Genomic DNA, 25847 nt, shown 5'->3' with positions numbered 1-25847 from the left:
AGTTCAAATCCCGGTATCCTATAGGGTCCCCCGAGCCTGCCAGGAGCGATTTCTGAGTGTAGAGCCAGGAGTAACCCCTGAACGCTGCCGGGTGTGACCCAAAAACCAAAAAAAAAAAAAAATTTTAAATAAAAAAAAAGAAAAAGAAATTATTCCTTCATTTTTGGCAGCCTTGGGGGATCTTGTGGGATGCTGGGGATTGAATCCCGGTTGGCCACGTGCAAGGGAAATGCTCTCCCCACTGTGCCATGGCTCAGGTCCTTTATGAGTGATATTTTGTTGTTTTTGTTGTTGTTGGCTTTTGGGTCACATCTGGTGGCGCTCAGTGGTTTCTCCTGCCTCTGCACTCAGAAGTCGCTCCTGGCAGGTTCGGGGGACTTTATGGGATGCCAGGGCTTGAACCAGGGTCCGTCCTGCGTTGGCTGCATGCAAGGCAAACACCCTATTGATGTGCTATTGCTCCAGCCCATCCTGCAGGGGGAACTTTGAGAAGATTCTTTCATTTTGGAATTTTAAAAAGAGTATCTTCTTTTGGGGCCGGGGAAATAGCATGGAAGTAGGGCATTTGCCTTGCATTCAGAAGGACGGTGGTTCGAATCCCAGCGTCCCATATGGTCCCCCATGCCTGCCGGGGCAATTTCTGAGCACAGAGCCAGGAATATACCCCTGAGAACTGCCGGGTGTGACCCAAAAACCAAAAAAAAAAAAAGAAAAAAAGAGGAGTATCTACTTTTTATTTGGGGGGGTGGGTGCTCCACCCAGTGCTCATGGATTACTTCTGATTCTGCACTTGGAAATTGCTCCTGGCCAGCTTGGGAGTCCATATGGATTCCGGAATTTGAACCACCATCTGTCCTGGATCAGCTGCGTGCAGGCAAATGCACAGCTAGCTGTGCTATCGCTCTGGCCCCTTCATGAGTGATTTTTAAAACTAAACACGCAGCCCCCTGATTGTGCAGCCCTGCTGTGAAACTCCTCAGGGGAGATGGGCCCCAGCGTCCATGGGAATGCCCCATGTCATCCATCCGGACTGGAAGGACGGGGCAGTGTACTAGCCCAGGAGAGAAGAGAGAGCTGGGGCAGGGGACATGGCAGACCCATCCACTGCTCCACTCTGGGCCTAGAACCAGCCCCCCTAAAGCAGTTTCCTGTCTGGGAAGTAACATGCTTGGAGCTAATCTATGGGGTGACCCCTTGGGGGTGAGGTGGGGAGAGGTGGCCTTGGGGGGAAATTTCTGTTACAAAGACAGTCTTGATAAGGGTTGGGAGGCCTACACTTTGGCCAGACTCATTCACTTCCAGAGCTTAAGAGGGCGTCTGGGCTGGAGAGATAGTGAAGCTATAGGGGCCCCTCCACGCCTACGGCTTCCTGAGGCTTGCCAGGAGTGAGCCCAGAGCACAATCCAAGAGTCAACCCTGAGCACTGGCAGGGAATAGCCCCTGAGCATCTTTGCCTGTGACCAAAACAAACAAACCAGTGTTTTCTTGACACCTACCTCTGGACCTCCCTCTGGGCGCCCAAGGCTGAGCCAGGGGCTCTCTCCCACCCTGACTGCTCCTTGGATCCTGCAGGGGGGACTTTGAGAAGATTCTTAGGGACCAGCCAAGGATGGAAGCCCATGAGTCCAGGGAGATGCTGCAGGAGGCTTTCCTCTGGGTCTCAGCCAGTACCAGGGTCCCCCAGACATGCTGAGCCCAGTGTCACCTCAGAACTTCCCTCATAGCAGAGCCACTCACTAGGTCGGGCACCCCTGCTCATCCCGCTGCCTGCTGTGCCTGTCACGGCGTCCTTGGACTCAGAGTTGGGTGCTGCCAGGACGGATGGGGAGACACTGCACCGATAGGGTGTTACAGGGAAGGTGCCAAAGCCCTGCAGACACACCCAGAAAAGCCCCGTGCCCGTGAGGGATCCCTCCTTGGTGGGAAAATTAAACACATCTGGAGTAAATGAAATTCCAAGGTTCGACTCATTAGCTGAATAAGTGGTTTCTCTGAGAGTGGCCGTGCGAGAAGAGGCGGCTGTTTGCTCAATAAATATGTGTTACGACCGGGGAGGTTTTATGAGCCAAATGCATCATCCGTAACAGGATTATTCGCTTCTGAGACGCTTTGAAATTACTGTAGAACAGTGACAGTAGCTATAAACCTGATCGGGTGACAGGACACTGGGTGGTCAGAGCCGACCTGGGATTGATCCTTGGGGTCCCACAGGGTCCCCTGAGCACCACCGGGAGTGATTCCCTATGGCCGAGGTGTGGCCCTAAAACAAAATAAAAATTAAACAAAAAATTAGTACGGCAGGTAAAGTACTTGCCTTGCAGGGGCTAACCAGGGTTCGATCCCCAGCCTCTGTGGTCTGTGGTCCCCGGAGTCTTCCAGGGGTGACCCCTGAGCATGGCCATGTGTGACCCAAACACAAACAAACAAAAAGTATGAAAAAAGCAACCTTTACTGCCTCAGTGAGGGCAGGCAAGAGCCAGGAGCTTTGGGGTTCAGAGGGCTTGTGATGGGGGTGTGGATGCCAGACGACAGCTGAGCTCCTGTGACAGACACTTCACGGGCGTGAACAGGAAAATGTCATCCAGATTCGGGACCGGCCTCAGACTGGCGAGGTGTGGGTGGGACCGCAAAGTGGACCTGGGTCCTTCCCAACAAGCCAAATGAAGGTTGCGGGGTGGTCAGGCAGGGGCAGGGAGCTGGGGGGGGAGCCGGTTTCGGTCTCCCCATCCCCTCCCTTGTCCTTGTCCCGTGCAGATGTCCCCATCGACTCAGCTCACAATTTATTTACTTATTTATTTTGTTTTTTGGGTCACACCCAGCAGTGCTCAGGGGTTCCTCCTGGCTCTATGCTTAGAAATCGGTCCTGGCCTGGCCCGGAGAGATAGCACAGCGGCGTTTGCCTTGCAAGCAGCCGATCCAGGACCAAAGGTGGTTGGTTCAAATCCCGGTGTCCCATATGGTCCCCCGTGCCTGCCAGGAGCTATTTCTGAGCAGACAGCCAGGAGTAACCCCTGAGCACCACCGGGTGTGGCCCAAAAACCAAAAAAAAAAAAAAAAGAAAAAGAAAAAGAAAAAAAAAACAGTAAAAAAAAAAATCGGTCCTGGCAAGCTTGGGGGACCATACGGGATGCCAGGATTTGAACCACCATCCTTCTGAATGCAAGGTAAACACCTTACCTCCATGCTATCTCTCCGGCCCTCAGCTCACAATTTAGAGAGTTTTCCCCCCAGGAAAACCAGGCTGAGCCTTCTCCCAGCCTCCTGTCAGGGCATCCCCATCCCCGTGTCTATTTGGGGGTCACACCCAGCAGGTTTGGGGTGAGGGAACCTGGCTCAGTACTCAGTGCCAGATGTTTGGGACAACCATGAGGACTCAGCAGAGCCACTGCCGACCTCTTGGTGCTCACTTTTGCCCCATCTGTTTGTGATGCTGCCAAGAAGCTCAGACCCACAGCAAGGGGGCCTCAGATCTGCAGGTCCAGCTCCAAGACTCGGGGAGTAGTGCTCCTCCAGCGGGGAGCACGGGAAGCGGTGTGGCTTGGCCGTCTTTGGGGTGAGCCTGAAGCCTCGCTCCCTCTCTCCCGGGTTCAGGCCTCTCTGCCCACGGTATGAGCTCCTGCTGCCCAGACCTCCTGATCTGTCCCCTGCTGGGGCCCACACACACCTCTCTGGGTCTTGGGGTCACAACGTTAGAAAGACTGGGTGGCCCTGAGGACTCGGGGGGGGGGGGGCGTCCAAATGACCATGAGCAACAGGGGTGCTGCGTAGATTCATGGTCCTGAGGCCTCCCCATATCACAGATGCAGGCTGTACAGGGGCGGACAACCCTGCAGAAACCAGTCAGCACCCCAAAATGGGCACGGATGATGGCCCTCTCAGAGCCTCCTGGGTCCCCCATTTTTTGTTTCTGCTCTGGGGTTTCTGTTGTCTTGGAAACAGGGTAACAATGTTCCTCCAGAGGATGAATCAGCTGATGGGGTTGGGGGACACCCCTGGCTTGGTCCCTCCATCCCACTGACCCCCACTGTCCTGGCAGAGATTCGGGGGTCCAGAGACTAGCTTTCCACTGAACCCCACATTGGCACCTTCAGGCCTGCAGAGGGTGGGGGCCCCTTCCTTCCCCTTCTTAGCCCCAAGGCGTTGCTTACCAGAAGACAGAAATAAACCCTGTGGTCAGCAGGGCCCTATCACAGGCCAACACCCCAATCCTGACCCCAGGCTGGGAACCCCAAGGCTGCCCCAGGCCTCCCTGTGGGCCGGAATTGCAAGTCAGGGGGGTCCCTGGTGTCCCCTGCAGCCTGCAAGCCACCCTGCTCAGCCCAGCCTGGCCAGTGAGTGTCCGTCCCCTCCCCGGGCTGGTGCCCTTAGGTGGGGCTGGGGTTCCGGGGTGCAGAGAGGGTTTGGGGGTTCTCTGCCCAGCCTGGAAGGAAGCGGCCACCTGTGTGCAGTGCAGGAAGGTTCTGGAAGGCCATCAGGTTCGGGCAGAGACGGCTTTGTGGGGTTGGACATGAGGGTGGTTTTCTCTTGTCTCCCTACTTGCCACCCCTCAGGACAGATCTTGTCTCTGGGAAGGAACTTTATGGAGGAAGATAGCGGGGCTCAGAGAGGCTCAGCTAACTCCCCAGGACACACAGCTCAGGGAACTGGGGGTACGGGAGTTTGCCATGCTGCCCAGTAGGGGCCAACGTCCTACGTTTGTGTCTTTGGATCCCAGAGCTCCTGGCGGGTCTCTCTTGGGGAGGTTGAGTATGCCTGGGGTTCCCCTGGGGGAAGGAGTGTGGAGGAGGGCAGTTGCAAGGGGTGGGGGACCTGCAACAGGGAAGATAGGTGTGGGACTAGGGGCATCTGTCCCCCCCCCCTTTTGATTCTTTTCTCTGTAGTGCTCCTGGGGCACTAGCCCCCAGACCCAATTCTTCCTTCACCTGGACCTTAGACCATCTGGGGGTCCCTGGTCATGTGTTCAGGGGAGATGGGGCGTAGGAGTCTCCCCACCCCACATTGAGTCTTGCAAGGACACCCCTCTGCTCTCTCCGGGGTTTAGGGATCCCTACAGCCCTCTGAGGAAATGGTGATGGGGACCAAGTGGCAACCCATCCCCACCCCCTGCTGCCCCCAGACTGGGCTCATGGGTTTTGTTCCTTCTCCCAAGCACTGTTTCAGTGTTCATGAGTTATAAGGTAACGGAAAAAAAAAAAAAAAGGTAACAGAGGGGCAGTCACACCCAGCGGTGCTCAGGCAGGTTTGGGGGACCTTATGGGATGATGCCAGGATTCAAAGCACCGACTGTCCTGGGTCAGCTGCATGGAAGGCAAACATCCTACCGTTGTGTTGTCTCTTCGGCCAAAACAAAGACTTTTTCTTAAACTGTAAAGGGACAGGAGTCTCTTACGGCTGACCACGGGCCATACGAGTCTTCGTTGGGGACAAGCCCAAAAACATGGCCCAAACTGATGATGTTTAGATTTTTTTTTAAATATTTTTTTGGCCACACCTGGCAGTGCTCAGGGCTGACTTCTGACTCTGTGCTCAGGAATCACTCCTGGTGGGGTTCGGGGAACCTTATGGGGTGCTGGGGATGGAAACCGGGTTGGCCATGTGCAAGTCCAATTCCCTATCTGTCCCCTCTGACCCAGAAACTGCTGATTTGGGGGCAGCCTGAGGCGGTCCGTGCTGGTCTGCAGGGTCGGGTTGGGGGCCAGGAAGCAGGGAAGGGGTCTCAGATCTGGTGGAGGGACACGGGGAAGCCTGGCACAGTGGGTCCAGCCACAGATCTGCACCCCAGCGTCTGTCTGTTCCGTGGTTGGGGCAGCTGTGGGGGGCGAGTGGATCTAAGAGAAGGTCCCTATGAGGCTGGACTGTCCCCCTCCCTTCGCCCAGCCGTCCCCTCCCCCTCATTGCAGAGGTCACTGTGCCCCAGCAGGGAACTCCTTGCTTGGGTAGGGTGGGTGCCCGTTGCCAGGACGACCAGAGATGGCAGCTGGAGGCTCGGACAGGAAGTAGAAGCATTTCTTGCAGCCCTGGAGGGGGCAGGGAGGCGTGTGGGTGGTGCCCTCAGGAAGGGGTGCAGAGTAGGGGTTCAGGTGTGGCTCGCTGTCCTCTATGTTCCCCGCTGGGTCGTGCATGGTATGCCTGGCTGTGTGGGGCACCGCTGGGCACCTAGGCAAAGGGGAAAGAGGGGTGGCCTTGGGAACTCTGTGTGGCCATGATGAACAAGAAGGCAGAGGGGCAGGTGGACTCCATCCTGGGGTTTGGGGGGCTGCAAGAATCTGTGGAGTCTTGGGGGTGATTTGGCTGTGAGGAGCTGCAGGGCCTTTGGGGAGACTGTGGGGGGCTGCTGGAGGTTTGGATATTGCAGGGGGCCTTGGCACAGACCAGCTACAGACAGTCCTGGAGCTGACGTCACCCATACCAACTCCTCTTGCTCTTGAACCCGGGACATGGGGAAGCGTCTGACCTGAGGTGGCCCTGCAGGAAGGAAGGTGGCTGTGCTTGTGGGTGGGGTATTCCCCAGACCCAGACCCGAGACCCTGTGTGCTGGATGGGGTTATGGGGAACGCCCCTTGATTCCAGACACTGAGTATGATGCCCTCCAGGGCTGGGCTCCCCCCCTCCTCCTGTGGGAATCCCTGGGAAGCAGCAGGAGCAGGACAGGAGGGTTCAGAGGGGCTTCCTGAAAATGTTGGGGTGAGGGGTGGCGGGAGGATGCAGAAACTCTGGGTGGTTCTGGGTGGCTCGACCAGGTTGGGCCTCGATGCTATGCCAGCAATGGTCACTAGAGAGCGCCGTGGCCCCATAATGTCACAGCCTTGGGGAGGGTGTCTCAGCCTGTTCTCTCCTGCTGGCCCCCGCCCCCCAATTATTCCAGACCGGACAATGTCCTAAGGGAGGGGACTCACCGGCGTTGGGGTGACTGAATGTCGTGGGGGTCCCCAGCTCTTGTCTCTGTTCTCCCTGAGTAGTTGGGGGGAACACCAGCAGCCACAGAACACCCCTTGGAGCCTGCATGGGCCCAGATGAGCTGGACAGGAAGGAGGCAGTGGGGTGTAGTGGTCAGCATAGACAGGAGGATGACCGGGTTAGCAGGGCTGCCTTTGCGGGGGATTCTGCCTCCAAGTACTTGTCAGAGGGACGGAGGGACTGACTGACTGACAGCCCAGTAGCCTCGTTGGGGTCAGAGCAGGGCAGTGTCTCTTGCACTCAGGGAGAGTCGGGGGGTGGGGGAGGGCGTGGGCCTGAGCCCATGGAGGTGGTCTTGGGTGGCCAGCCAAGTGTCCCAGGACATGGTTCCAGAACTGACCCAGTGGCTCCGACCCGCCCATGCCTCTCCTGCCATTTCTTGCATCACTTTGGGGCCAGGCCAGCGTGGGCTGGACATGCGGAGACTCATGCCAGGGGAGGGGCAGGATGGGTGTCATCCAAGGGCCCTGCAGCAGTTCAAGGTCACAGACTAGTTCTGAGAGCTTACTGTGGACCCAGCTTCAACCCCATTCCTGCTGCCTTCCCTGGGCCTCTGGTATTTGGGGAACCCAGCTCCATGGCTCAGTGGGACAGGGAACCCCAGCCCATTGCTCCTCCTTTTCCCTTGTGTCTTGCCTCTATTGGGAGCAGACGAGATAGATCAGTGGGCTTCCTGGTTTCATCACTCGGTGCAGGAGGCAGAGGAGTTTTGTGTCACAAGTGAAATGTGGGGTGCCCCTCACCCCTGAGTCAGGTCTCCAGAGTTGGATCTGTAGTTGATTGAATCTGGAGATGGGATGGTTCTGCACTGTGGAAGGAGCTCAGTGGGCTCTATTCCCTTGCTCATGTGGGCAATCAAGGGACTGTTCTGCCTCTGAGGGCTCTGTGCCTCCAGGCGGGTCCCCTAGAACCCTGATATTCTGATTCCTTCTACCCCCCGTCCCAGTCCAGCCCATGGGAATTGTCTACACAGCTACCAGCTGGAAGTTGTGTGTGTGTGTGTGTGTGTGTGTGTGTGTGTGTGTGTGTGTGTGTGTGTTTGGGCCTCACCTGCAGCACTCAGGGGTTTCTCCTGGCTCTGCTCTCAGAAATTACTCCTGGCAGGTTCGGAGAACCATATGGGATGCCAGGAATCGAACCCAGGTCTGTCCGGGGTTGACTGAGTACAAGGCAAATATCCTACCACTGTGCTATCTCTCCAGCCCCAGCTGGAACCTTCTGAATCCCGTGTCCAGCAAGGGTTTGTCCCAACCTCAGGATTCCATCCCTGTGAGCCTGCATGGAGTGAGGCTCACCTCAGGGTACCCCCTGTCCCCGTCAGGAGAAGGACCCAGTCTGGGGTCAGGGAAAGAAACCCTCACCCTTTCAGGACCTCCGCTGAGTTCCAGAAGCTTCCGCCACCTGCCTCATGGTGGACGGGCAGAAGGGGTGGGGAGGGACCCCCATGAGTGGCCGGTTCTGGGCACAGAATCATCTGAGCTGTTGCTGCCTTGCTGACCTGTCCCCACCTGTCCCCACAGTGACCGAGCTGCAGGAGGAAGGCAAGAAGGCCATCACCTCTCCCCTGACCCCAGCGCCTGTGGACCTGCACCCCGAGGACACCCTGCTAGGTACGACCCAGCTCCCGGGTCTTGGGGAGACCGGTCGGCACAGAGGACTGGAATGGGTGAATAGTTAGTCGGGTGGATTGATGAGTTATGAGCTAGTCAGCTGGGACTAGTTAGTCGAGTGGACTAGTCAGTAGTGAGCTTGTTATGGGTTGGTTAGTTGTGAACTAATTAATTAACTAATTAATAAACTAGTTAATTAAGTGAATAGTTATGAACTGGTTCATTGGGTCAGCTAGTCAGTTGTGGGCCAGTCAGTTGAGAGAGCCTGGTCCCCTGGACTTCATCTGCTGGGACAGTGTACCCCTCAAGGTCGGGAGCTTGCCTCTGAGCACCCCTGTTTCTGGGGTATTGGGAATAGCAGGCAACTTCCTGCCTCTGAACACCCTCTGTCTGCATCTGACCAGGGGTGATTGGGACAGAGGGGGGCATTGCAAGGGGAGAGCCCAGTAAGGGGAAGGGGAGGGTGACTTCATCCAGCCCAGCTCATGAGACCCTGTGTGACATCCTGTGGGGTCATCCCACTACACCTGTGTAAGAACTGCGATGGGGTTCATTCCAGTTTGAGACCCACAAGGACCCCACACCCTGGGACCCTGACCCCTTCTCTCCTTCACCCCCCAGAGGAGAATGAGGAGCGCAGGATGATCGACCCCACCTCCAAGGAGGACCCCAAGTTCAAGGAGCTGGTCAAGGTAAGGCAGAGTCTTGGTGGGCAAAGCTTTGGGGGTTCAGGGATTTTTCTGTGCTAGAGTTGCAGGGGAGGGGCAGGGGATGCATCGAGGAGCTGAACTGGGACACGGGGTGAGCCCCACCTAGACACCCCCGGTGCTGGTGGCAGGCCAGGTCTTAGGACACCGGGATTCTCTGCCTGTCCTCGGCACATCAGATGTTTGCTCCGTGACCAGACATTTATTCTGTGATCAGACGTTGGTAACAATAATCAGACATTTGCAACATCATCAAACTTTTAACAATGATCAATTTGTAGAATGATAGTTTTCCAACAATGATCAGACATCTATTTATTCTCTCTCTCTCTCCCCTTTTTTTTTTTTTTTTTTTTTTTGTTTTTTTCGGGCCACACCTGTTTGATGCTCAGGGGTTACTCCTGCTAGCGCTCAGAAATTGCCCCTGGCTTGGGGGAACCATATGAGATGCCGGGGGATCGAACCGCAGTCCTACCTTGGCTAGTACTTGCAAGGCAGACACCTTACCTCTAGCGCCACCTCGCTGGCCCCTATTTATTCTCTGATCAGACTTTTTGTTTGTTTGTTTGTTTGTTTTGGGTAGGGGTCACACCCGGCATGGCTCAGGGGTTACTCCTGGCTCTGCACTCAGAAATTGCTCCTGGCAGGCTCGGGGGACCATATGGGATGCTGGGGGATCAAACCACGGTCCATCCTAGGTTAGCATGAAACGCAGACACCCTACCACTTGTGCCACCGCTCCGCCCCTGGAAAACTTTTTTTTTTCATTTTTGGGTCACACCTGGCAGCGCTCAGGGGTTACTCCTGGCTCTAAGCTCATAAATTGCTCCTGGCAAGCTCAGGGGACCATATGGGATGCCGGGATTCAAACCATCGTCCCTTTTCGTCTAAGGCAAACGCCCCACCTCCATGCTATCTCTCCAGCCCCTGTGATCAGACTTTTATAACAATGATCAGATGATTGTAACAATAAACAGTTGTAACAATGATCAGCCATTTATTCTATGATCAGATTTTTGCGGGGGGAGGGGGGTTTGGGCCACACCTGGTGGCCTTCAGGGGTTACTCCTGGCTCTTCGCTCAGAAGTCACTCCTGGCAGGCTGGAAGAGCATATGAGATGCCAGGGGTCGAAGCCAGGTTTGCAAATCATATGCCCTACCGCTGTGCTATTGCTCCTGCCCCTGGGATTCGATTTTTATAATAACGATCAGACATCTGTAGCAACAATCAATTTGTAACGGTGATCAGCCTTTTGCTCCCTGATCCCCCAATCTGTTTGCACCTTGCTTGAGCTGCTGGCACTCCTCCCCCACTGGGTGAGCCCCTTTGCGCCTCATCTCCAACCTCCCCAGAGCACAGTGGCGGGTCTGAACCCCCCAGGCCCGTTTCTGCAGCACCTGGCAGTGGAGTGCACCAGAGACAGCTGCCTGTGCCCAGAAGCTGTGACCAAGAGGCAGTTGGGAGCCAAGCCTGCTGGGGCACAGAGACCACCCCTCTGTCGCCCTTCCTTCCCCGCTCCCCCACGCCTGCCTGCTTCTTCCGCTTGGTGGTACGTTCATTCTTTCTGGCGACTTTGATTATCCAAGCGAGAACCAGCTCTGATTGCTGCCAGAACCACAATCGGGCTGGGCAGGTAAATCCCCCGGGGTGAGACCGAGATGGCTTAGCCTAAGTGACTCAGGTGCCATGGACCGTGCCCACGGCCACCACCACAGGCTCTGCAGATTCGGGGTGTTCAGCACCCACTTCCTGTCCCTCATGCCCTCTTATTCCTTCCTCCCTTTCGCTCTCTGCCCCCAACTGCATTTCCCGCAGGGGCCCCTTCTGGGTCCCCAGAATTCTCTTTGGTTTGGTCCTTCTGAAGCCTCCAGCGTGGGTTCCAGGATGTGCCTTGAAAAGCCGATTCTTGGCAGCCTCAGTGACCCAGTTTGTTGTCTGGAGTGTTTTTGTCTTCCCCGAAGACCCGCCTGGTGGCTATGCACCGCCGAGCGTGGGCGGAGGCCGTCACCCCAGCTCTCAGCCCCTGGCATGCTATGCTGGCCACGGCCCGCCTTTCCCGGGGGAGGCCCTGTCACTTGGCACTTGGCAGCTGGGCTGTGAGGGGACAGGCGGAGGGAGACACAGATGGGAGGAGAAGGAGAAGGAGCAGACAAGCAGCTGGAGATGGAAATGGGGGTGATGGGAGGTGCGGGGCTCACAAACTTGGGGACAGGTGAAAGGCGGGGCTAACACACAAACCCAGGTCACGGGGTGTCAACCCCATCCTGGCCCCCCCCCTCCTGCCCATCTTCCCTGCAGCTCACTGACCCTTCACTTCCATGCATTTTTGTTTGTTTGTTTTGGGTCAAAACTGGTGGCATTCTGGGGTTACTCCTTGTTTTTTTTTTTTTTTTTTTTTTTTTTGGTTTTGGGCCACACCCAGCGGTGCTCAGGGGTTACTCCTGGCCGTCTGCTCAGAAATAACTCCTGGCAGGCACGGGGGACCATATGGGACACCGGGATTCGAACCAACCACCTTTGGTCCTGGATCGGCTGCTTGCAAGGCAAACACCGCTGTGCTATCTCTCCAGGCCCTGGGGTTACTCCTGACTCTGTGCTCAGGGATCACTTTTGGCAGGCTCGGGGGACTCTATGACATGCCAAGAATCGAACCCAGGTTGGCTATGTGCAAGGCAAACGCCCTCCCTGCTGTGCTATGGCTCTCACTCTAATGCCTCATCTTTTATTCCCCTCTGTGGTCTCTTTTTTTTGTTTGTTTTTGTTTTTGTTTTTTGGGCCACACCCGGTAACGCTCAGGGGTTCCTCCTGGCTATGCGCTCAGAAGTCGCTCCTGGCTTGGGGGACCATATGGGACACTGGGGGATTGAACTGCGGTCCGTCCTAGGCTAGCGCTGGCAAGGCAGGCACCTTACCTCTAGCACCACCATACGGGCCCCTGTGGTCTCTTTTTCTTTCTTCCCCCTCCTGCGTTGGGCTCTAGGGGCATCAGGGACACGCCCAGTGGCCCTTGAGGGTGGCGTAATACTGAAACCAGTTCATCCTCTTTCACTTAGTGGGGCCCCAGCAGAAAGTTCTGGGGGCACTGTACCCTTGGGTGGTTCTTACCTGTCCCTGATGGGGTTGGTGGCTCCATGGGGAACCCAAGGGTGGCCGGGTCACCTCAGCAGATCTCAGGGGACCTCAGGGTTGCATCCAGCTGTTTGGGGGTGCCATGGTGTGAACCTCGAACCCACTTGTGTAGGAACATGGGACCTACCCTTTGGCCCGTTGCTCTAGCCCTAATCGGGGCAGTTATTTGGGGGTTTGCCATGAGGCATGACTGGGCTTTCACTCTCTGTACCCCTTACCCTGTAGCCCAGAAACCCCCTAACTGGAGGCATTTCCTCTAGCAAGAGTGGGGCTCCCTTTGGGACTCTGCTTCAAGTGCTCCGGGTACACAGACCCAGGTTACCTTCCCTAGATCCAGGCCTGGCAACTCTCTCCACCCTCTCTCTCCAGCCGCTTCCTTTTCCTGCTCCTCCTGCCCTCCCCAACCCCGTGTCCCCACCGTGCCCCAATACTCACCTGTCCCCAGGTGCTCACGGACTGGATCAACGATGTGCTGGTGGAGGAGCGGATCATCGTGAAGCAGCTGGACGAGGACCTGTATGACGGCCAAGTGCTTCAGAAGCTTCTGGGTGAGGACCCCAGCAGACCCCCTGCAGACCACGGGACTACCCTCCGGGTCTCTACCTGGTGCGAACTGGACACAACACCCACCCTGAGCCTCTGCTCCCAGACTGTGTCCTGGGCTCTGGGCAGGACGCTGCTTCTAGAACCTTCTTAGAAACTTCCAGAAGCATCTGTGGCAGCCCTGCCTTTGAGTGCACACGGAGCCGGGAGCACAGAGTGGGGGGTCCCCGCCCATCCTGGTCTCTCCTAGCTGCGCTGTTGCTCCAGCCCCTGGGACCCTTTAAGTTTTACATCCAAGCTTTTATCCTCGAGCGTTTTTGTTTTGGGGCCACACCCAGTGGTGCTCATGGCTTTCTCCTGGCTCTTCTGTGCTCAGGGATCACTCCTGGCAGGGCTCAGGAGACCCAGAGGGGATCAAACCCGGGTTGGCTTTATGCAAAGCCAATGCCCTCCTCACTGTCCCATCTCCCCAGCACTGGAGCTTCTTAGGAAACTTACCCCTCCCCGCCATCTTCTCCTGACCACCCTTGAGTCATGTGGCCCCTTGCAGTGGCTTCTTCGCTCCCGCACTGGCCAGTTTGACCCCAGACTCATCCCCTGTAGCTCTGCATCCTGCATCCCCAGATGGTGCCTATGGGGGGTGAGCAGGAAGGGGTCAGGGTCCCCCTCACAGACCTGGCCTCGCCCTGCAGAGAAGCTGGCCAGCTGCAAGCTGAACGTGGCCGAGGTGACGCAGTCTGAGATGGGGCAGCGGCAGAAGCTGCAGACGGTGCTGGACACGGTGCAGGAGCTTCTGCGGCCCCACGGCCGGCCCGTGCCCTGGAGTGTGGATGGTGAGGGGGCTACAGCCCGCAGGGTCCAGGAAAACCGTGGTCAGAGTTCAGCTCTCAGGTGCTAGTGGGTTGGGTGTTGAGAGATCCATACTCCTTGTCTGTACTTACGAGCTTTTCTGTTGGGGGACCCAATTGTGATGGTAGGAGCACCGGCTGCTTGTTGGGACCACAGATCAGTGTAGGGGGTGTGGAGGATGTGGGGGACGGAATGCCTGTAAGAATGGTCAGATATGGGCCGGAGCTATAGGACAGCAGGGAGGGCATTTGCCTTGCATGAGGTTCAATCCCCAGCATCCTATAGGGCCCCCCCACCCCCAGCATTGTCAGGAGTGATTCCTGAATGCAGAGCCTGGAGTAACCCCTGAGCACTGCTGGGTGTGACCCCAAATTAAACAAAATATGTAGACGAAGCTAGTGGGCCTTGATGGACACAGAGCAGAGGCCCTCATAAGGGGCCCTTATATTGCTCTGGAGCCCCCTCTTCGTGCCTTTGGGAGGGGCCGAGGGGCTCAGGGTTCAAGCTCGTCTCCCCCACAGCCATTCACGGGAAGAACCTGGTGTCCACGCTGCAGCTGCTGGTGTCGCTGGCCATGCACTTCCGGGCGCCCATCTGGCTCCCCGAGCACGTGTCTGTGCAGGTGGTGGTCGTGCGGGTGAGTGACCGTGCTCCCTCTGGTGCTCCCTCCTCGACCTTTTCTTCCCTGAACACAGGTGGGCTGGTGGGGGTGTGTAAGGGGACTCCCAGATTCAGTGTGGGGATGCGTAGGGATGTTACTCCAGACGATTTTTGTTTGCTTTTGGAGCCACATGGAGTGGTGCTCAGGGATGACTCCTGACTCTGTGCTCAAGGTTTCCTCCCCACAGGCTTGGGGCTCGGCCAGGGGGTCCTATGTTGTGCCCGGGTATTGAACCCCTTTTAGCCTCATGCCAAGCAAGTGCTCTGCCGACCATGTTCTCTTCAGCCTTGTCTTCCACACATCCTGAGGGGCAGCCTTTGGGGTGGGGCTCTAGCCTTTTGCACTGCATGTAGGGTGGGGATGCATGTGGTGGGTACCCAGGTGTGCCCTGGATCAAACCCTCTGTTTGTGGGAACCCCCCAGTCATGCTGCAGGCACCCGGGACCCCACTCAGGATCAGAGGATGGAACTCCGGGCTGAGTCACCAAGGGATCAGGCTCGGCCTCGAACTGGCCCCTGCCTCACCCTCCACATTTCTTTTTTTTTTTTTTTTTTTTTTTGGTTTTTGGGCCACACCCTGTGACGCTCAGGGGTTACTCCTGGCTATGCGCTCAGAAGTTGCTCCTGGCTTCTTGGGGGACCATATGGGAGCCGGGGGATCGAACCGCGGTCCGTCCTAGGCTAGCGCAGGCAAGGCAGGCACCTTACCTCCAGCGCCACCGCCCGGCCCCCACCCTCCACATTTCTTTAAAAACTGTTGATCGTTGGAGCTGGAGTGATGGCACAGCGGGGAGGACGTTGGCCTTACACATGGCCAACCCAGGTTGGATATCCAGTATCCCATAGGGTCCCCGAGCCTGCTAGGAGTGACTTACTTTTTTTTTTGGTGGGGGGGAGTTGGGCCACAGCCAGCAGCGCTCAGCGGGTACCCCTGGTTTTGCACTCAGAAATCACTCCCGGCAGGCTTGGAGAACCCTATAGGATGCCGAGGATCGAACCAGGCTTGATCCCGGCTTGGCAGAGTGCAAGGAGCTTTTTCTGAGCAAGAGCCAGGAGGAACCCCTGAGCACTGTCAATGTGTCCCCAAACAAACAAACAAGCCCACAAAATACTGTTTATTGATGAACTCAGGGTGCCTGAGCTGCAGCCCTCACACTTCCCAGGCACAGCAGGTGCGGGGCTGCCTGTTTGGTCCTGAAGCTGCATTGTAGGGGACGGAGCTGGGGTTGTCAAGGCAATGTGGTGGGTGCTGAGGGCTGTGTGGGGCCTCCACCCTGGGGTGCGCGTATTCACGGGCTCCTGTGCGCCCACAGAAGCGGGAAGGTCTTCTGCATTCCAGCCACACCACCGAGGAGCTGACCACCACCACTGAGTGAGTGTGGGCCCCTCCCAGGAGAGTGGGGAGACAGTCACCCCATTAGAAGGGGGATGCGAGCAGGGTTCAGCCACCCCGAGGCCCCTTATCCAGATCATCCGGAGAGGCATGGTTCGGTCAGACCATTGCAAAAGTCGATTAAAAAAGAGCCCATTGGGGCCAAAGCCACGGCACGGCTGACCCAGGTTCGATCCCCAGCATCTTATAGGGTCCCCCAAGCACTGCCAGGGATGATTTCTTTTTGGGGGGGGCACACCCGGCGCTGCTCAGGGGTTCCTCCTGGCTGTCTGCTCAGAAATAGCTCCTGGCAGGCACGGGGGACCACATGGGACACCGGGATTCGAACCAACCACCTTTGGTCCTGGATCGGCTGCTTGCAAGGCAAACGCCGCTTTGCTATCTCTCCGGGCCCGCCAGGGATGATTTCTAAGCACAGAGCCAGGAGGAATTCTTGAGTGTGGCCGGCTCAAAATCTCCCCCCAAATTCTCCCCTCAAAAAGCCAATTGAACCCCTTCCTTGTTTGGGTTCACTTTGCGGCACTGTTAAGGCAGCTGCTCGGAATCTCCTAAAGCTTGGGACCTGTGCAGACAGACCCTGTTCTGGATGTGACAGGGAGAACACGGTCAGGCCTTGCGGTGATCACCGGCATATTCAGGGATCTGAGGGTGGCTGGGAGAGGCATTTGGGTGCTCAGCATAATTGCTCCCAGCTAGGGAGGAACAGGGGTGCTGGAAGACGACTGGGTCACTGACACCCCCAAACTCAGCTGCTTAAGACAATTGGAGTGACTGCACTTGGGCTGATACCCTTCTCTCTCTCTCTCTCTCTCTCTCTCTCTCTCTCTCTCTCTCTCTCTCTCTCTCTCTCTCTCTCTCTCTCTCTCTCTCTCTCTCTCTCTCTCCTCTCTCCCCCTCACAGGATGATGGTGGGCCGCTTTGGTGAGTAACCAGGGTGGGAACTGGGAGACCAGGAGGGGCTTCCCAGGCACCCCCCAGTTGGGGATCAGAGGGTGTGACCTCCCACACTCCCCACTCCCCAGGTCAGCTTCTGGCAGGCAGAGGTGACATCGAGGAGAGGAGGCTCGGGTGGGGCCAGCCTTGACCTGGAGGGTATAAACTCAGGACAGGTCATGGACTCCGGCAGGGGGGGTCCAGCCGAGCCAGTTGGGAGCAGGGTCAGGGGCAGGTCAGTGGGGAACCTGAGGGTCAGGGACCCTGAGGGTTGGGGACCCTCAACCGGCTCATCGGGGTTCTTCCCTGTCCTGCACTCATGTTTGCTGAGGCTGCGGAACCCCTGGAGGGTTTGAAGCTATTCTCAGATAAGGGGGTCCCCGAGACAGTTCTCAGGGTGATGGAACACACACACTGCTGCGAGGACAGTGACCTGGTTCTGCCCTGTGTTGGGTCCCCAAGGAAGTGACTTCCTTATACCCCACCTCTCCCCAGTGGCAGGAGGTAGCCACAGCAGGGACCTTGGGAGGTCCTGCAGGGTGGTTCCAGGAGCCTTGGGTGGTGTATAGTCATGGCAGGCCTGGAGCTTCGTACTGTGGTACCCTCTGTCATGTGTCCTTGGGGGCTGCCTGAGGCTGGCACCAGCTCACATGGACACCCACCTTTCTCCCATCTTTCCAGAAACCCACTCGCTGGTGCTGCCTCAGTTTACCCATATGCCTCCTCACCCCTGTCAATCACAGTGTAGGTGACACCCCAGGACTCTTGGGGGTAGCTGAGCTGACTGTGGCCACGTGGCTGGCGGGACACCATCCCCGTCCTATGCCCTCAGGCAGGACCCCATTTGTCCTTTGTCCTTTTTTCCTAGTCCTCAGGGGTTGACCTACAGGCCTGGGGTGGGGGGTAGGGTCTTGAGGGGGACCCAGCCACACTTATTTCTGCTCTAGTGGCCAGCATGTGCCTGGGGGGGGCCCCGCCTAGACCCCCTGTTTCCACGGTCCCTCTGCCAGCCCAGCGGTGGCCCCGCTAAAAATACCAGCTGACGTCAGCCCAGCTCCTGCAGCTCCTTTGTGCTTTGGGGGACGGAGCAGCCCCCCAGTTGCAGGGAAGCTTCTGGAACTGAATCACAGCACCGAGGTGGGGGAAGGGTGTGGGGCTCCAGCACAAACACAGCTTTACATATGTGCGTGCAACCTAAACATGGGCACTCGGGATCCGTGTGCAGAGACACACACTACATGTGCGCTTGGGTGATATAGCAGGTGTCCTGGGTGAAAGTGGGAGTGTCTGGGGTTAGATGGGGTGTCTGGGTGAAAGTGAGTGTCCGGGGGTAAAAATGGGGGTGTCCTGGGTGAGATTGGGGGTGTTCAACCTAGGGTTAGATGAAGATGTCCTGGGGTGAGAGTGGGGGTGTTTGGGGTTAGATCATCTGACACTCTGGGTGATTGTGGGACCCAGCCTCAGGGAATGGATGGGTGGAAGTGGGGAGAATTTGGGGAGAACCTGTGCGCGTCTCCACCCTGCCTCGTGACCCCACAGAGCGGGACGCCTTTGACACCCTGTTCGACCACGCGCCAGACAAGCTCAACGTGGTGAAGAAGGTGAGGGTCTACACCCCAAGGGCCCGTCCCCTTCGGGTGCCTGGGGGGGACCAGAGCCGCAGACCCTGCGTCTCCGCCCTGACCCCAACCCCTCACCTGTGCCTCTGCTCCCCCAGTCCCTCGTCACCTTCGTGAACAAGCACCTAAACAAGCTCAACCTGGAGGTGACAGAGTTGGAGACGCAGGTGAGCTGAGGGCGCAGGGACCCCGGGTGGTCCAGGGGTATCTCCCAGGGGATGTGGAGCCCAATGGAGCCCCCTTCAGGTGTCAGAAGCCCGGCTTTGGTTTCCGAGTGCATTTCAGGGTTCTTGGGTCTCACCTTCTCCGCCACGTGTGTAAGGGGACCCCAGTTTCTGCCTTCCTCTCCTTGCGTGTGCATGTGCTTGTGCGTGGGTGTGATGTGGGTCCCCGCCCCCCTCTTTTCCTGGGCCCCATCAGTCCGACCAGAATACCAGTTAATGCTTCACCCCAACTTGCTCCTTTCACCCCACCCATTTCAGAGGAAGTGACTCTCCCTCCACTTTATTTTTACTCCTAACTTCCTCCCTACCTCCTCCTTTGCATGTGAAATTCCTTCACCCTAGGCTTCTAGAAAATTCTAGAAAGTTCTGTCCCCCCACACCCTATGCCCTTCTGCTTACACTCTCCTGGGCTTCATTCTGGGACTGGCACCAGTTGGAGGCTGCCCAGCAGCATTCCTTAAGAAAGTACTTGGGGAATCCAAGCACAGAGGGGAGGGCATTTACCTTTCACGCAGCTGACCCAGGTTCGATCCCCGGCATCCCATATGGTCCCCAGAGCCTGCCAGGAATGATTTCTTAGTGCAGAGCTAGGAGGAAGCCCTGAGTGTTGCCGGGTGTGGCCTCAAATTAAAAAGTAACTCAAGCTTGGTGCAGGGGTACAGGTAGGGCCCTGCACACCCTCCCTCCTCTCCCTCACCCCCATCCAGGACAGCAAGCCCCGTGGCCTACAGGGCTGGGCATGGAAGCCAGAGGTAGCCCCAAGTGGACTTTATTGTGGGCTGACACAGGATGGAGCTTTCTGGGACCACATTACACACATTGGGGTCATCCTCATGCCAACAGGTGCCCTGACGGCTGCTCTGTCCCATGGCTGTCCACATCTGTCTGTCAATCCACCCTGCCTGCACTGCTGTGTCTGTGTCCTCCTGCACCGTGCCTCCCCGGGCTGGTGTCACCTCAGGAACCTGTCCCCAAGGACACATCTGCCACTCTGGGGCCCCAGAACATCTGAGCACAGATGCTCGGGGGTCAGTGTCTGGAGTGAGCCAGTGTCACCATGAATCCTGGCAGGTGTGACCAGCTGCTGTGCCCCAGGATCAGACCATTCTCTGCCCCATGTTCTCACCTCCTCGCGGGGTTCCCAGCATCACCTCCCAGAGGCCCCCACACCTGTCCAAATAGCAGGATGTCTCAGTTTGGGCAAAGAGCCTTCAGTTCGCCTTGATCTTTTAGGCTCAGGGGCCCTTCTGGGCCCAGGAAGGCCCCAAAATGGTCTGGAGTGCAGAAGACTCACTGGCCACGGAGACTGGAAAATTGGTTGTCCAAAGGCATATGGATGGATTTCTTTTCTTTTTTCCTTTTTTTTTTTTTTTTGGCCATAGCTGGTGACACTCGGGTTCCTCCTGGCTCTGGCAGTGCTTAGGGAACCCTCTGGGATGCTGAGGCTCAAATCTGGGTTAGCTGTGTGCAAGGCAAATGCCCTACCGCTGTACTATCACTCAGACCCTGGACGGATTTCTATACTGCGAAAGTTTGGAGGCTCCAGAATATGCCTTGATAGTTATGTGCAGTGTTAAATGCCTGAGAACCAGAGAGCCCAGAGCCAGAGCCCAAATTCAGATGTGTGTGTGTGGGAGGGAGGGAGGGAGAGAGAGAGAGAGAGAGAGAGAGAGAGAGAGAGAGAGAGAGAGAGAGAGAGAGAGAGAAACAGAGAGAGAGAGAGAAACAGAGAGAGAGAGAGAAACAGAGAGAGAGAGAGAAACAGAGAGAGAAACAGAGAGAGTTACATGTGTGTAGGCACATGTAACATGTGTGTTTGTGTCCATATGTGTATATTTCCCTCCTCCTAAGATGGATCCAGCCCTCTCTGGGAGTCTGGGATCTTCTCTATGCTTACAGCCCTCTTGCCCTGACTTTTTCTGGGAGGATCCCATGGCAGTCCTTAGGGGGCAGTGGGTACTGCCGATGGACACCCTGGGGGGGGGGTCAGGATCTCGTCCCTTCCTGCAGAGATCTGGGTGATAGGGGCTGGGGTCTCTGAGGTTCCCTAGGAAGGCTGCTTCTCGCTGTCCTGTCCCCCCTCCATGCAGGACCCCGCTAGGGTTGGGGCCCACACATGGGGTTCTGTGAGCCGGGACCAAGCTGGGTAGGGCCCAGGGTGGGGTGCCCAGCCCCATTCGCCCCCAGGGCAGGGTGCCAACCCGCACAACCCCCCTCTGTAGTTCGCAGACGGTGTCTACCTGGTGCTGCTCATGGGCCTCCTGGACGGCTACTTTGTGCCCCTGCACCTCTTCCACCTGACTCCCGACAGCTTTGAGCAGAAGGTGTGTGTTCTGCAGGCCACAGGCAGTGGGAGAGGGGCCCAGATACGCCTACGCTTCCCCTTGGACTCCCCAGACTCAGAGCCCAGAACTAAGGCCCAGAAGTCAGATTTAGAACTGAGACCTAGAACTCAGAACCTAGAACCGAGACCCGGGAGTCAGAACTCAGAAGCCATACCCAGAACCCAGATCCATAACTAGACCTAGAACTCAGAATCCAGATCCAGAACCCAGACCCAGAATTTACAGCTGAGACCCAGAACTGAGATCCAGAATTCAGAACTCGAATCTCACACCCAGAATCCAGATCTAGAACCCAGAGCCCAGATTCAGAGCCTAGAACTCTGAATCCAGAACCCAGACTCGGTACCCAGAACTCAGAACCCAGAACCTAGAACTGAAACTCGGAATCCAGAACCCAAAATGGAGCGGGCACTCACCCCTTCCTCACCCGCCTCTGCTCCTGCTTCTCAGTTCAGTTCTCAGGTGTTTCCCACATCCAAGTATCTCTTCAGTGTCCCCCTGATCCCCTCTCCTCTCCTGGGTGTCCCCCATACCTTCCCCACCCCTTTCTAAGGGGCAGATGGGGACAGTGACTGGCTTCTGTCCCCCCAGACTCACAACGTGGCCCTGGCCTTTGAGCTCATGCTGGATGGGGGACTCACGAAGCCCAAGGCTCGACCTGAAGGTGAGGCCTGGGGAGCGGGGGTGCGGGGGCCCTGCGGCTTAGGAGGCTGGGCGATCAGGTTTGGTGTCAAGGTCCCTAAAATATTTTGTTCCTGTATCTCCTTGAGTGGGACCCCAGGTGCGGGTGACTGGGCGTATCTGGCCATAGCAGGTGCCCAGGATGCGTGGCAGTGTGAGGGGTAAGGGCACAGGGCCTGGCCTCACATCGGGGTGACCTCAGTGAACCCCACACATGCCCCATGCTGACCTGAAGGACAGAGGCAGAAACCTGGCCCCACCGACCTGGTCCCGCAGTGCAGGGGGGCAGTAGGAATCTTACAAAGAAGTGCTGGGACATGATGGAACCCTAGGGGCAACCTGTAGAAGGCGCTCTACCCAGCCACGTCTCGCGCTTTCTTTACAGATGTGGTGAGTCTGGACCTCAAGTCCACGCTGCGTGTCCTGTACAGCCTGTTCACCAAGTACAAGAACATGGAGTAAAAGCGGGGACATAGGAAATGACACCCCATGAGCCTGTCCCGCACCCGCGCTGCCCACTGCTCCCTCCTTCCTGGTAGCTCTGAGGCATTCCTGGAAAAGCAAGTTATGACCCACTTGCCTGTGTTGGGGTCCTGCCTTCTGGGGCTCACTCGGCACATCCAGAGACGAACCAGAGGTTGCCAGAGACACACCTCCCAGGCAGAGGATGGGGTCCTCACCTTCCACTAACAAATGGAGCTGGCAACAGGGAGTGTGGGATGGGGGAATGAGGGGGAGCACAGGGGGGGTGCTCACTGGATCTCCATCCTCATCAGCCTACAGCAGATTGCAGTTTCGCTCCATCCCAAGGTCCCGGCTGCTTGCTTGGCACCCCCTCTCTCAACTGCTCCCTGAAGCTTCCAATTCTGCCCACTCGGAACCCCAGAGAGGAGGCCGTCACCAATCCTCCATCTAGCCTCAGTGAGGGTCTAGGACCCCAAGTCCCAGCCTCAGCTCCAGCCCCTGAATTTTTATAAAGGCTGGGTGCCAGCTGCAGGCACTCCTGTTTCTGGGGCTCAGGGCTGGTTCCCTGTGGAAGAATCCCCATATGTTCCCCATCTCTCCTTAGAGGACCCTTGAACTGAGTCACCGCTTAACTACCCACCATATTGCCATATGTTGGGTGGGGGTCAAGGGCTCCACTTTGGGTCCCCACCCCCACCCCATCCCTGCCCAGGTCCTCACAGCTCCAGGGTTCTCTGAGCTGGTCGGTGGCCTCTGTGTCTACCACAGCCGGCTTCTCTGGCCACGTTGGGGGCTGCCTATGGCCCCTCACCCCCCCCAAACACACGCCCATTCCCCTCCCGGCTCTTGGCTTCAATTCCCACCCTACTTGCCGCCTTCAATCCAGTGCACAGAGGGACCGCTGTCGATCTGAACTGGACCGCACATGAGGCCAGAGTTCCTGAAGAAAACGATTTAATATTCCGGCTGGAGCTGGGAGCTGAGCGGCCCTTCTGGGGAGGCAGTTTGCCAGCAGGGGAAGAAATAATTAAAGCGGCATTACCGGGGTTCCTGCGGGAGACGGTGGCATTAAAGAGGCGCCTGATGAGAGAGCGAGAGAGGCAGGCACAGTCACTAGGAACCCCAGGCAGCCTCAGCCTCCCCCAGGGACACCCCCTCCCAGATGGAGACCTGGGAGAAAAAGATCTGGGAGACGCCGGCTTCTCGCCCAAGTGACAGAGATCCAGGGTCCATCCCCCCGGGGGGGGGGTGGAGGAGGAAGGATTGTTCTAGAATGTTTTCCCCACCCCAGACTGTGTTCTAGCTCGGTGGTGGCTGGCTTAGTCCCGGCCACTGCCCAGGGACATACGCTGACCAGCTTTCCCGCAAGCTGGGTGGAGGTTGTGGGCTGTGGCACCCCTATACCCCCCACTGTACCCAGAGTAAGCCAAGATTCTTGTGTGGACTTGCTTCCCTGCTGGCCTGAGACAGACGCTGTATTTCGGGGTTTGGGGTGACCCCTCTGCTAGGGGTGGTCAACCAGAGCTGCTTCTCATGGGCACTTAAGGCATCCAGACAGTGCTCTTGTTCCAGGAAAGTCCTAGAACCTTCCTCATGGATGCTATTCTCTGGACGGAGGTGTCTGAAAGCAACATTGTACCCCCCATCATGCCATCCAGTTTCATGGGGGTGCACAGGGAAACCGGGGTCCCCAGCCCAGGGTAGACACCTTGCACCCCCTGGGGCCTGGGTAGGCCTGCCTGTCGCTCCCTGGGGAGCCCCTTCCAGCCAGCAGCTGTTACACAAGCCACCGCGCCCCCTTAATTGTCGGATGAGAAACTGCTGCTGTTTCCAGCTCAGATCCCTCCTGCCTCCCCCGCGCCCCGTTACTGTTTCTGTTCTGGTTTTAAGCCCTGTTTGCTCTGGGATTTTGGCATCTTCAATAAAAGCCACTCAGCTCTGATCCAGTGTCGGCTCCGCTCCAGACGGGCTCGGGTCAGGACCGCGTGACGGGGTGCAGGGGGGTGGCTGCTGACTCCTGCAAACCTCTGGTGGGCCGGGAGGGCGGGAGCTGGGCCTTCCCCCCACTAACATCATAGAACAGGTGGGCAGGGCTGCCTGGCCCAGGCCTGGGTCCTTAACTGCTTCATGCCAGCCTCAGGCAGGTGGTGGGACCCCGATTCCTGCATAGTCCTGCTAATGGGGAACGTGCAGCTGGCCATGTACAGGGAGAGGGGAACCCCCTAGGCTGAAACCAGGGGGTCCTAGGTGGATAAGGACAATCACAGGATTAAATTTGTTCTCCTGGGTGGATGACCCTGAAGGGGCCACATATCTGAGACACCTCTATTTAGCCAGGACCCTCCTGGGTTCTCTTTTTCCACCTGGTCCCTTTTTAGGACCCTGCAGTGTTTTGGGGGTCCTGGTTCTAGCAGCCTTTAAGATGCCACAGAACTGGAGAAAGGAGGAACTTTGGGGGTCCAGCTGTGAAGGAGGCAGCTGGGTGGAAGCCCCTCAGAGGAGGTTTGGAGCAGGGAATAGATGTATGTATGTATGGATGGATGGATGGATGGAAGGAAGGAAGGAAGGAAGGAAGGAAGGAAGGAAGGAAGGAAGGAAGGAAGGAAGGAAGGAAGGAAGGAAGGAAGGAAGGAAGGAAGGAAGGAAGGAAGGAAAGGAAGGATGGAAGGAAGGAAGGATGGAAGGAAGGAAGGAAGGAAGGAAGGAAGGAAGGAAGGAAAAGGAAGGATGGAAGGAAGGAAGGATGGAAGGAAGGAAGGAAGGAAAAGGAAGGATGGAAGGAAGGAAGGATGGAAGGAAGGAAGGAAGGAAGGAAGGAAGGAAGGAAGGAAGGAGGGAGGGAGGGAGGGAGGGAGGGAGGGAGGGAGGAAGAAGGATGGAAGGAAGGAAGGAAGGAAGGAAGGAAGGAAGGAAGGAAGGAAGGAAGGAAAGAGAATGGATGGATGGATGGGTTGATGGAAGGAAGGATAATGGGAATGGATGAATGGAAAATGGATGGGTGGATAGAAGGATGGATGGATGGAAAAATGGATGAGTGGATGGATGGATGGATGGATGGATAGAAGGAAGAAAATATGGATGATGGATAGATGGATGGAAGAATGGGTGGGTGGGTGGAAGGATGGATAGATGGAAGGAAGGAAGTAGGAAAAAAGGAGAAGCCAGATGGACAAAGCAAAACAATGAAACAGACAAGAGGGGATGGAAGGAAGGAAGGAAGGAAGGAAGGAAGGAAGGAAGGAAGGAAGGAAGGAAGGAAGGAAGGAAGGAAGGAAGGAAGGAAGGAAAGATGAATGATGGATAGATGATGGATAGATGATGGATAGAAGAATGGGTGAGTGGATAGATGGTGTATGGGTGGATAGTGGATGGAAGGATGGATAGATGGATGAATGGGTGGGTGAGTGGATAGATGGACAAAGATACCTGATCTTTTCGTCATCTTTGCGACCCAGCTGCTGACCTAGTGTCCTTCTGTCTCTGAACCTGTCCCTGTTTTATGTCTTGGGACCACTGTCAGGGTTGTGTGATGAGGCGACCATGTCCCCAAGAGGCAAAGCCTGGGAGGAGCTGGGCAGATCTGTGGCCCTACAGCTGTTCCCATAGGTGGAGGGGGCGGTACGCTGCCTGGCCCAGCAGGCCCCGCGCCCAGGGGCAGTGCAGGAAGTGAGTGGTTTGGGGCCCGGGGGAAGCGGAACCTGCTTTAGTTTGTCTTGGGGACCATCTCTGC

General features: G+C 56.9%; 1 protein-coding gene across 2 annotated transcripts in view; it reads left to right on the top strand.

Moving 5' to 3' along the window:
* PARVB (parvin beta) overlaps positions 1-25847 on the top strand; it is a 98627-nt gene that overhangs the window by 7722 nt on the left and 65058 nt on the right. The window contains exons 2-13 of one of the 2 annotated variants that reach the window (XR_007494846.1): positions 8478-8567; positions 9189-9259; positions 12850-12952; positions 13640-13780; positions 14318-14433; positions 15771-15829; positions 16752-16771; positions 18323-18384; positions 18501-18569; positions 20849-20950; positions 21563-21635; positions 22038-22364. Coding sequence is in view for 1 of the 2 variants with exons in the window: in XM_049771656.1 (XP_049627613.1) it covers positions 8478-8567; positions 9189-9259; positions 12850-12952; positions 13640-13780; positions 14318-14433; positions 15771-15829; positions 16752-16771; positions 18323-18384; positions 18501-18569; positions 20849-20950; positions 21563-21635; positions 22038-22114 (983 nt within the window). In the remaining variant the exon portion in view is untranslated. Of the gene's footprint in view, positions 1-8477; positions 8568-9188; positions 9260-12849; positions 12953-13639; positions 13781-14317; positions 14434-15770; positions 15830-16751; positions 16772-18322; positions 18385-18500; positions 18570-20848; positions 20951-21562; positions 21636-22037; positions 22751-25847 lie in introns of those variants that run through there. The other variant, XM_049771656.1, reaches the window with a different exon arrangement.

Source organism: Suncus etruscus, chromosome 4 (genome assembly GCF_024139225.1).
Source record: "Suncus etruscus isolate mSunEtr1 chromosome 4, mSunEtr1.pri.cur, whole genome shotgun sequence".
Taxonomy (NCBI): domain Eukaryota; kingdom Metazoa; phylum Chordata; class Mammalia; order Eulipotyphla; family Soricidae; genus Suncus; species Suncus etruscus.
This window is presented reverse-complemented; position numbering and strand designations above follow the sequence as displayed.